This window comes from Thermobia domestica, chromosome 3 (genome assembly GCF_964235325.1).
Source record: "Thermobia domestica chromosome 3, izTheDome1.hap1.1, whole genome shotgun sequence".
NCBI lineage: Eukaryota > Metazoa > Arthropoda > Insecta > Zygentoma > Lepismatidae > Thermobia > Thermobia domestica.
This window is the reverse complement of record NC_137456.1, coordinates 48,054,282-48,067,121: the sequence shown is the minus strand read 5'-3', so window position 1 is coordinate 48,067,121 and position 12,840 is coordinate 48,054,282. Positions and strand designations below refer to the sequence as shown.

Genomic DNA, 12,840 nt, shown 5'->3' with positions numbered 1-12,840 from the left:
AAAAAGCTTACAAACAATAACATTTTTATTCAGAATCAGCTATATCGAGTAGACATACATCTTTTTCACTTTGTGAATGTCTGAAAACTCGTCGTCAGGTAGCGAACTGAAGAAAACTTGCGCTGCGGTGATCACTTCTTTGTTCAGCATGAAATGACAACCACGTAAAGCGGCCTTTAAAGGTGGAAATAACCAAAAATCGCAGGGTGCAAGGCCCGAGCTTTATCTGTAATGTATTTTGTATTCGTGTTTGCCATATTTTGTCATGTGCATATTCAAGACGTGTAATGTTGATAAAATTGCATTTCAAACGTGTCTATTATTATTATTATTTTGTCGTGTGTCCTTTTATAGTATCTCGTAATACATTAGTGGTTTAAAATCTTATTTCGTATGTATGATCTCACTAGCAGCGTTCACCCCGCTTCGCTGCGGTCACCCCGGAACGCAATAAACTTTGTTACTTAGATAATTTTTACTTTTTCGCTTTCAAGTGATATGATAAAAACCATAGAAGATTGCAGTAAATCTTAACATTATATCGCCTGTCATTTATGTTAACCCGCCCCGCTTCGCTGCGGTCATCCCGGTGCTGGCATATTGTAAAAGTGTCTGTAAAAATAAGCAAATCAATTAAAAAATTTTAAACAGAAGATTCAAGCTATTTTCCGCTGTATATCGCCTGTCATTTATGTTAACCCGCCGAGTGACACGGTCATGCGGGTTGCATATAAATACGTTTATTTTTACCTATGATGAACTAACAAAGGATTTGTGGACACCTGAATGGTCAATTATCTCAAGACACTGGTAATTAAAAATTAAAGTGATATGATAAAAACCATCTAGGGTCCAAATCCTAATAACCCCCCAAAAATGAAAGAAATTGGTTCAGCCGTATTAGCGTGATGAGCGGACAAAGGATTGTACGTTCTCTTTTATATATATAGATTTCGTTGCACCATATATTTAGTTTGTAGGTTAGGAAAAATTGAATATAACATATCCTCCGATGTTAATATCGTATCTTGATGAGTGCGAGTAATAGATCTGTGCCGATGTGGGAGAACTTTACTCTGGACATACCTCCGGAGTTCGACATTACTATTTACAAAAATACTATTTCGTGCTATGTTTGTTTATTTTCAGTTAGGTAGATATTTACTTTGAACGTGCCATAATTACAGTGCGGAATTAAATGTTCGTGCCTACATTGATATTTGCCTCGTTGGAAACCAATAACATTGGAATGTTTTTCAACTTGCTATTCTCCAGTGGAGCGTATCCATCCCTCTATAAGTTTAATTAGTTGTAAACAGAGATAATAAGTTAAAATAATAATAATTCTTTGAAGAGGCGTTTCAGTAATTGTACCCCGTCGAGCATATGTAGATTTTTTTTTTCTTTTCTTTCGTTCTCGCTAGACATTTGTATATATATATCATTTTCATTGATAGTAGTGCTTTCATAGTAGATGTATTATGCGAATGATGCATAGGCTAACGTAAAGTAATACATGATGCTACTCGTACTTTTTTTTTTTTTTATTGAATTGAAAAATGGAATTGTAGTAGCGATGATACTGCCTATGTCTGCATAACTTGCATATTGTTTGATGAATGACAGGGACATTATAAGCAATGAACGCCCAAGTAAAAGAATCTTCTGTAACTACATAAGTAGAGTGGATGGATCGCCAATTCTTTGATTGATAATGAGTTTTATATGTATTAATGAGATATGTTTGAGAATCATGTTGGAGACTAGATATGTTAAAACAATATAACAATATCATTTTATAAAATGTTGATAAAGTATCTTAGAGATACCACAATGGAGGCAAATGTTTTAAATTTTTTTTTCCCTCTTTCGATCTGTTATGATGTAAATTGTTAATAAATTGGCACGAATAAATAGTCATAAAAAGTTTAGCTCTATAATTTCAAATATAATCTATACAATTAGAATTTATGAAGTTTTTTTTTCTCTTCTTAAAAGTACTCATTAAGCTGAACAATGTTGACTCTTATTCTTGGTTGGCCACAAAACAAGAATCTGGAAACTTCTGATGATAAATAATAGCTTTATCGTTGTGTTGTTCTTTTCTTTTGCTAAAGCTAATGCAACCTAAAAATTAAATCTAATATAACCTTGATTTTTTTTTTTTCAATAACCAGAGAAATCGATATGTTATAATGGACCCATTTTTCATCGTCAGTTATGATTCGATCCAGAATGAGGGGATCATTTTCCATCCGTCTCTTCCACTGTGCAAACATTTACACACTGCTGTAAGAAAATAGCTTAAATAGAGTTCCCGGATTATACGTTTTTCTAGCACGTTGTAAGTTTTTATTTTCGCCGTAAAACGATTTTTTGTTTTTAAAAAGGAAATAAAAGAAATCATAGTTCTGGACATCTTAAAAATGTTTTTATACGATTTTGTTAGTGCGAGTTTTTTTTTTTTTTTTTTAATTAGAGGAATTGATTTCTTACACACTTAACAACGCAACCCAACAATGCAACTTTGTATCCAGAGAGAAAATACAGCAGGTTGCGTTTTTAGCCCCTATCTAGTCAACCCCAACCTTAAAATTAAGAATAATCTAGCTCTAGCATCTGTCATTGTTGTCTCGATCATATCAGAGTTTCGATCGACCATGATGTACTGACGTAAGGAACAGAATTTGCTGTGAGCTAGTAAAAACAAGATTTCAAGTGCTTGTGAATATTGTAAATGTATCCTGCAAGAGTGTGGACGTATAAAAAAGAATATGGGACTGTTAAAAAGATTCATTTTCATTAAAGTACAGTTAAAAGGCATCAGAGATTTGTGTTTAACATAGCTACTTGGTTGGATTTAAGTGTAACGTCTCTTTCAGTATCTAGGTTGTATGAAACGAGGACCTACGGCTTAACGTGAATCCGAGCCACATGATCTCTCACCGGGAATTGTAGTATATTTTTTGTATTTTATGTGTTGCAGTGCCTCTGTTTCCAGCTAAGATTTGTCTGCGTTATTATGTAAAGTCATTTTTGTTTCTTATATGTAAATTCTCAATATCACATCTGAAAAATCTGGCAACCTTATGCTTAAAATGAAATCCGAACCACTGTTCGGTTTGCACCGGAGAGAAATTGTACTCCATCTTGACTCGAACACGTTAACATGGAAAGCGACGAGTCTAGCTACTTACCCATGGAGGGCACCTGATAAGAAATACTTTGTACCGATCTTTGTATACTTGTGAATATTTTAAGAGTCACTTGAGAAGGGGGAAAAAATACACAACTTCCCAAGTGAAATCATTGCATAGATTACACTTATACACATTATTAAAATAAATGAATAATTTCAAAAGACTACAGCGTACAGAAGATCTAATTTAGTCCAAGTTACTTCACTGAGTCAGAAATACAGTGACTTAATTTAATTTGCATAAATATAAGAAGTGAGTAATGATACGAATCGTGAGAGTTCACTCTGGCTCTAACCATTCATATGTATATGCTTATTTTTTATTTCAATAAACCACTTACACTGATGTTTCCTGGGTTTGTAATATATGAGAAAAGATTTTGCATTATAGATGGTTTGAAATATGAGGAAACTTCACCATGAAGTTCACATGGTTTGTGCCATTTTTAATCTTAAATTTATTTATTTATTTATTTGTTTAAACCAACAAACCCCGATACTAATATGTCTAGTATATTATATAATTACCACAACTACTTAATTTATAGTATATGCAGCGGGGGTAGGTAAACGGTGAGTTTTCCACTTCATAATCGGGAAATTCTCTGTACTAATCTCTCATTCTACGGTTCTCACTTGAGGTTTTCTATAGCTTATCCTTAGTACCATTAGTCGTATTGCAGGATAGATGATGGTATGATACCTTTAAATATAGGGATTCTGGAAGATTTCCTCCCCATCTCCCATTATTTCCAATGTAAGATGACTAAAACATTCTGGAGAATGAAGTACTGAAAGCTAGTATTACCAATGGAAATGTATGTATTTTTGAAAGCGTGACAGACGATATTTTAACCCTTGAATTTTTTTTTATTGTTACAGGTTTCACAAGAAGATAATCTTCCTAAATATGTATGCCATACATGTATAGACAAATTAGAGAATTTCCAAGAATTTCGAGATACTTGCCATGAATCGGAGAATCTTCTGAATGAGTACATTTCTTCAGCGAGGGGTAAAGCCCGCAATAATACAAGAAACGAGGTAAAATTAATTTAATTCTTTTAATGTACACTCATGTCCAAAATTATTGTCGTATGTCTATAAATATATTGTTGTAGGAATATAATTTGATAACGAATCCCCCCGGTATTTCTTATAATGTTAGTATGTATATAATCGGCAGACATATATGTGGAAAATTTCATGTCAAAAGAGCAGTAAATAAGAAAACAAAACGAAAATAAATCTTTCTTGTTCATTTAGCAATATTTTGTTTTTCTTATTCTAATTTTCGTATTTATAATTGTTTTCCTATGAAATTTACCACAAAGATGCATTTCCCGATTATACAAATTGTATCAGTATTAAAAGTACCGTGAAAAATCATTATCAAATTATATTTTTACAAGAAGACAGTTATAGATATGCGACAATCATTTTGGACATGAGTGTACGTTATTAATAATGCATGGTTATAATAATTTTTTCTAGTATGTTGATTCACAAACATTTATACTACGGTTGTTAATTTTATGATTTGTTACAACGAAACGGTGAAGTTCTTTGAAAGCTGTTTTCGTTAAAATATTTTATTAGCTTTGCGCTTAATCCTTGAGAAATCTTTATCGCTAGACTGACAGAGAGACTGATCTACCGTTTGCGTAGTGCCTTTTAACCTTCAATACTTACTGATGTTAGGTACAATTTTAATCTATGCTGTTATATAAAATACTAGAACTGGCTCACTTGTCATCGCCTACGTCATGCCTTGATAGGTAAGAACATGAAATTTGGATAGAATACTCACGGAGGCAGGAGATAAATGATTCTTTTTGAAATAGGTGTACGAAGGGGCCTCAAATTTTATGTTAAGAATTGAGTATCTCACGAATCCGTGAGGTGAGAGATGAAAATCGACGTATAAATTCATTAAAAATTAAGGAATACATGTTCCCAGCGTTTTCGAAAATTTCACTCCAAAGGGGGAATATTTATGTAATACTCAAATTTCACTTTCTATATTCAAGAAAATATCCAATATGAGGATTCGCGTTAGTTGGAGATGTGAAATTTGGAAATTATTAATAAGGAAATATGTGTTTCAACGTTTTCGAAAATTCCACTCTTGGGAGGGTAAAAGGGGAGTTATTTCTGTAATATCAATATTTTTCTTCATTTAGAAAGTGCCGAATGTGATGATTCGCGTAAGTTGGATGTATAAAATACAGCATATGAACTTTTAAGTAAAAATATGAAAAAATATGTGTTCCGGCGGTTTTCGAAATTATCGATCCAAGGGAAGAATCATGATCATTATCATAGGTATCGATCATTAATTGTAGTCTCCTTCGCTCCCTCCTTCTCTTTCCTACCACTATACCCTCATGATACAGTTCCTTCTTAGATAATGTCCCAATCAGTTTCTCTTCCGCTTAATATCTGAAATTGTTCTTTTCTCTACCACCATTTCTAACACTCGCATTCGTTTTCTGCTTGACCCAGTTATTCTCTCTATTTTTTTTTCTGTATCTGCATTTCGAATGCTTCCAGTCGTTTCTCATTGTTTTTGTGTAATATCCATGTTTCTGCCTCATACAGTACACTACTTCACACGAATCATTTTATGAGTTTTTTCAATTCTTTATTCAAGATCCCAGGAAACAGCCTTTTCTTCCTCCTAAAGACTTCTTTCGCCATTCTTATCCTTTATTTTATTTCACGTTTACATTTCATATCATCATTAATAATATTACCCAAGTATCGAAATCTAGACACTTGTTCTATTTTCTCCCCTCCTATTTCTGTATTTGACACCGACTGCTGCTTTGCAATCATCATGGCTTTTGTCTTTCTAACATTTATTTTCATCCTATATTCTTCACAGCCCTTCTTCAAGTTTTCTAACATCTTATTGATTTTCTCTTCAGATTCCATAACAACAAAGGATGAAAGGGGATCATTTCTGTAATATTGATGAAATTTCCTTCTTTATTTATTGAGAAAGTGCCAAATGTAAGGATCGTTTAAGTTGGAGATGTGAAATTCACTATATAAATTCTTATTATAAATGAGGAAATTTACATTTTGTCGTTTTCGAAAAAAATTCCCACTTCTGAAGGAACTGGCGGGGGAGGGAGGAGTATTATTTCTACAAAATTCGAAGTTCCGTTCTTATACTATTACATCCTATTTTTCCGGTGCAAATAATAAGCATTTCGGCTAGTATCAGAATATTTGTCCAGACTGTACAGTAAAACATTCTCAATGAAAATACTCACAGTTGTGAATTCCCTCATTAAATAGTTACCACTTGTAACGCTACTTTTACTTTACGTAACAACCAGTCTAACTTTAGCCCAGTCTTCTCCACTCCTGGCTCGGTATCCTACCAATTCCGACAGAAGCCGAGAAGATGGTGATATGCCCAACGGAAATTTCTGTTAAGACTAAAGTTAATTACATTGAAGATACCCTGATCTTACCTACGGAGGATGCAGCCCGGACAGAAGAGCAGCATAAGAAAGGAAAAACAAACCATTAACACAACTACTTCGCTTAATGCTGACTTCAGTGACTTTGTATCAAGTTGGTTTTCAAAGTTTTAAATGATCTCGTCAATATCTCTTAAGATATACATTTATTAACAAACAACATAATATTCGGTATCACACTCAAAACTTATCACAGACTAGGTATCACAGTAAGTTTCATATATGATTGGAAATATCCAAGTGCATAGGAAAAAAAAAAAAAAAAAAAAAAAAAAACAATATAAATTATCAAGAGTAGAATATGCTTGCATAAGTAACGCTTGGTTGACCTTTAGTTAGTGTTTATAAAATGTCCACAATGTTTCTTCCTCCAAAACAAAATATTAGTTTCACCAGAATAGTTCCATTTAATCCAAACAGTTAATTGACGAAAGATGATATAGTATAACTTCACACTCACTTTAGTTCCACATAACCACTAAATTTGTAATTCCAGAGTTCGTAGTTGCAATCGGCTGCCTATCTACCTTTTCACTGTTTACATGTTTAAACTGAACTTAATGAAACCTTGTACTTTACATATCACGTTACATACATATTAAATATCCAACAGGATCACTTACTACACTCAGCCCGAACGCGCTTCGGGAGGAGGAAGTGCGAATAGTTCCTTACTAACGTCAGGCGTCCCCAAATAAAAGAAAAATAAATGGAACAGAGGATATTCATCATTATCTAAGTCATCTCCGTTTCACACAAGGCAACACTAGCGCACTTTAGCATTAAATAACTTGAATACAATTAAACCAGAGACACACCTGAAAGTACTAAATAGCAACTTCCACACAACTGTGGATTCCTGTTTACTAATTGACGTGAATAACTTTGGACTAAGGTTTAAGTGAGACCGTGGACAACCGAAGTGACACTCAACGAAACGACGGCAACAGTAATATCTATGCCTTAGCAAAATGCTAAGACGACGTTACCGTAACGACAATATATCACGACATATCGTTAATCAATAAGCATTGGAACGCAAAATATGCAAAAGAACCCAATGCAACTCCACAATATTGAAGATAACGACCATAATAATGCCAATAGAGAATCGTTATAGGACAAAATATATTTTTAGATGGAAATTGAATTAATCAAGAGAATATAATGAACACGAGTATAAGCAATTCTCAGTGAACACTCTACAAACAAATATGTAACATACAAGGTATGTTACACATTAGATGGCTGGTTAGTCAGGCTTCAGAATGAACAAAATATCAAAAAACAGAAAGCTGTGTTTTCATGTCGTGAGTAGTTTAATTAATTAATTAATGCCTTCAACAGAGTAAATATTCCAGTTAAAGAAGTCTTACAAATAATGCTTATATAATTTAATAAAATAACGTACATGTTAAATAACATACAAATATTATTTACGTGCATAGTGAAAAGAAAAAAAAATAAAATATAAAGATAGTAGCAAGCAATGAAAAGAAACAATCTAAATAAATCGCTAGATACATGCAAAATTCTACTATCCAGTAATCTAGAGATCTAATACTAATGTCGGAGAACTCATATTCTTGTTAGTAGCATTATATTAATAATGACGAGTGTCTTATACAATGCTTAATTTCAAATTCGACAACGATATTTTAATAATATTCATACCATTAGCAATTTGAATTTTTAATTATTGGGTTTATAATTTTTATAAACGTTATCAAGGGAACTCCTAAATCCAAAACTGGATTTTTTTGGCTGATAGATCTTTATATAATTTGCACAGACGTACTAAAGGAGAGTTCTTGAATTTTTCAGTTCTTGGAATATCATATTTAAATAAATATATATTCCTATTTCTAATCCCAGCAGCATTAAATGAGATATTTTCCAAAAATTCTGAAACATCTATCTTACAATTTACAATTTTGTATAACAAAATTTGCTGGTGGATTACACACTGCTAGCTTCAAAGCTAATATATTGAAATTCAGACAATAAAGTAGAGAATGAAATCCTTAATCTTAATAATTGGTAGCGCATTTGCCCAGCAGTCGGGAGATTGGAGCATAAGCCACCGCAACTTCCATAAAATATTTCTATGTAATATATATCCTATTTTATGAACGACAAACGTCCCAGGCGTCATGTTAATTTCTAATAATAAACATAGATGTTCCTAGTATCCAGGCAATTTGCAGATTTCAGGTTATTCTGACGATTTAATTGCGTCGTGAAATTTATTGTTTCATTGTAATTATTTCAGTATGAATAGTGATGATACTGAACATAAACGTGTAGTTAGAAGCCCGAAGGACATTCGGATAAGAGCCGTAGCCATGTTTAGACTTGCATTAATATTAGTGTAGCAGCATGTGGGCAAATTATTACGTTAAAAAAAAAGGAAAAAAAAAAAAGAACTATTACGTAAAAGCTGTAAACAATTAGAGCTTTTAATTCAACACGATTTTAACCTGTAGTGTACAGCAGGCCGAAGGCTCGGGCGCAACAAACAACTATTATTTATTCATTAATAAATTGCGACAATAAAAAATTATACTGTAAGAAACAAATTTGGATTACAAATGTATCCAAACGAATGAAGATACATTAAACATTAGAACAGTAATACTTAAAAATACAAGTTGACATTTTTAATCAACTTAGGGTCAGTAAGGATAATTATGAGACACTGCCTATGGAGGGTAATTATGAGACACCCCTCACTGATCTTCAACCACTGTAGGATAAATACAAATTAAGAGCACAGGCATTAATAACATCCTTCACAATGCTCTGTCTACATTTTCAAGTTTCAGTTTATAAAAGTTTGGAAGTACCGATTTTTTAACAAACTCATTCAAAAAAAAAAAAAAAAAAAAGTTTTGAAATCTGAAATTCTGTCATTAATTTTTATATTAATTTTTGCAGTAATATCACTCTTGTGAAACCAATGGGTGTTGTTGGAAGCCTGGTAGGTCAGTAGTTACGGGTAAAGTTGAGTTTGCCCCTTGGGCTTTTGTTTGAGAGTTACAATTTTTATTGTTGTATCTCATTTCGCTTATATGAAGAATAATTATGAAACGCATGCTGGAATCTGTCTCTGTATCCTAGTATGTTAAGTTTCAAAGAAACTGTATTCTGCAGTTTAGGTAGTCCTATAATCTTGTTTCTTAGTAACTTTCAAAGTTGTAGATTTACATTATTTTGCAGAAAATGACCTAGCGTAGGCTGCATATCAATATACTAAAACATAAAGAAATAGAAGTAACGTAAGTTGCTTTTTAGTGAACAGCGTAGAACTTGGTCTAAATTTCTTTCATAAGCCTGTCTTATAACCTGAAACTATCTAATATAGCCTATTAATCTATAGGCCTATTATAGTCAACTCACAAAAACGTTAGAATAACATCAGCAGCTATTTGCTCTTTCTTTCTTAGTTATTTTCTCGTAACTCAGCAAAATATTTGTATATCTTTATGTAATAAACACAAAATAACGAAGACTTCTTTGCCTCACAATTGGACTTCTTCAGACCTCAATATCATATACAGGAAGCTGGGGACAACAGGTGTCTCATAATTACCCTTTTGGAAGGAAGTTATGAGACATCACAAATTTGACATTTATTCATCAACTTATGAAATGACAGGAAATTTCTTGGCAGCAAATTGTTAATCTATTCGCACCATAAACTACTGTCTAGGTTAACTGCTTTCAGAACTAATATAAACTGAGTAACGTGGAAAAGTTGTGAAATCTGTCTCATAATTATCCTCATTGACCCTATTGAAAAGATGAGTGAAAATATTAATTTAGTTGATTGTATCTATAAGATTTTTACTGAACAGTTTTGATCTCTCAAGCTGTGGCTTTGTTCACCAGGTTAAATCATTCACATGAAAATCGAATCCCTTTAGTATAAACACATTTTTCACCATTAGTATCAGGGTTCAAAATTGAAAGATTCTTGGTAAACTATGTGTTTATGCAGCAATAATGTCTATGGCGACTTCTTCTTCATGGAAGAACTGATGATTTAACAGTGCAAAATGTAGAGATGTGGATCGGATAAATGCCCAGTGGGTAGGTAAATAAAAATGGGTATTTACCCCTTTTGTATTTACTTACCCAAAAAATGGGTATTTTACGAAAATTCAATTATTATGAATTTTTAAGAATTGGTAACCATACCGGTGAAGTTTTTCTGTATTTTATTGGTTATTGAAATTGTTACAAAAATTACACTACGGATATTTTACACTAAAATGCATAGCATCCCATAGTTTTATAGAGATTTTTGCAGTACTCTGCAGAAAATAAAACACGATGCACATTACTTGTCTGAAGAGATTATGAAAGTTCTCCAAAAATATAATACGGAAAATTTTTTAGTAACCGTAGGAGACCGGGACAGGACGTTTGGGCGAGGACGTTTCGTCGCTGCCGTTTGGGCGCCGAACGTTTGGGCGCAAAGCCGTTTAGGCGCCAGACGTTTGGGCGCGAGGTACATAATAAAAATCACAATTTACGACATATAAAGTAAGCTAGGCACTGAAAACTAAGCGCGGATCAAGATATATACATTTCCTACACTTCTATCTTTATCTCACCTCATTTATCTGTATATTTTCTATCTCTATCTTATTTATTCATCTAAATTAAATGGTTTAATGCGTTTGTGGCATTTGTTGCCTAACCTCGTCATGGATTGATTTTTCGCTTGTTTACGATTCTTGTACTTCTGATCTAATGATCTCATTTTTGTATTATATAAGAAAGCTAGGAAACGAAGGAATCAGACGAACTGTTAATAATTTTCTTAATGTTAATTAAGCATATTGATTTAATTTGTGTATATTTTTTAAAGTTAATCATTACATACTTATGAATAATAAAATTTGTTTTCTTTCGTATTACGTTTGCCAAACTCTTCTCTTCCTTAAGTCCAATAAAAGATTACCGCGCACTCGAGTTGAGGGAAGTGGCTCCGCGTAGCGTAGTCGCTAACGCTCTCGTCTTCGGTGCGAGCGGTCCCGGGTTCGATTCCCGATGGGGGGATTCTGTCGAAAAATTGTAACACGCTCTTTGTAATACACCAGCCACCCTGAATGAGGTTTTCCTCATTCACACCAGGCAAATGCCGGGGTGGTACCTAATTTATAGGTCCAGGCCGCTTCCTTCCTCCCCTTTCCCCGGATAGTGTACTCCCTCAAACGTGACGGGCTATATGGCCTTAGATGCCGAAAGCCCAGAAATCTAAAAATCCTATTCCTAATCGAGTTGAGGGAAAGATGTTAATACAGGGTGTTTAAGACATTGCGTTTAAGAACTGCCGTATTTCGGGTATCACTTTTTTTTAACATTCCAATATAAAAATCAAAACTTAACACACTTTTTTTCGTCCCATTGCAAGCATTTAATCTGCATTGAAGAAAGTAGCGAAAGAAAAAAAAAAAAAGAACGATTTCAAAGTGAAAAATAATTGTTAAGTATACATACATTGGTCATTTAGCCACTAGAAATGTTTTTGACATTTACACTTATCGTATAACTACATTAGAAGGCCTGCTTTAAGTTTTTTAATGGAATAGGCTCACTATGTATGTAATGCAGGCAATCATATCTAGTCAGGTCTGCTTACCTTAGCTTGAAAAGTTATCAAATAAAAAGCGCACTTAACTTTGGCTGAAACTTAAATTTACAAAATTTGTAAAACAAAATCCAGTATAATTCAAGGACTTCCACTACAGTAGACACCTTGTGATATCTTGATTCGAACTTAGTACTCAGCGCCTAACATAATGACTTTTTTTATTTAACTCGCGCCCAAACGGCGGGGTCCAAACGTCCGCGCCCAAATGGCGGCGCCCAAACGTCACGTACCGTAGGAGACAACGTGTGCAACATGAAAGCAGCTTTTAAATTAGTAAAACAGAAGTATGCTAGTAATAGTATCTTTGGGTTGTCTTGCTCATCTTCTGCATTTGCGTTGTTCTGACATTATCGGTAAAGACATTACTCGGAAGTGTAACTGATGTTGTTAAAACAAATATAACCATCACTTGCAAGCACTATTTAGACAAATCTCAAGTGAGAAAAGAGGTACAATTTCATTAAAGTTACCTGGGAAAACAAGAT

The 12,840-nt window shown here is 33.4% G+C and overlaps 1 protein-coding gene across 5 annotated transcripts in view; it reads left to right on the top strand.

Annotated features, from left to right (window-relative positions):
- LOC145680371 (uncharacterized) overlaps positions 1-12,840 on the top strand; it is a 109,807-nt gene that overhangs the window by 31,683 nt on the left and 65,284 nt on the right. For all 5 annotated transcript variants that reach the window (XM_081750795.1, XM_081750793.1, XM_081750794.1 and 2 more), the window contains exon 2: positions 4,082-4,243. In XM_081750795.1, coding sequence (XP_081606921.1) covers positions 4,082-4,243 — 162 coding nt within the window. The remainder of the gene's footprint in view (positions 1-4,081; positions 4,244-12,840) is intronic.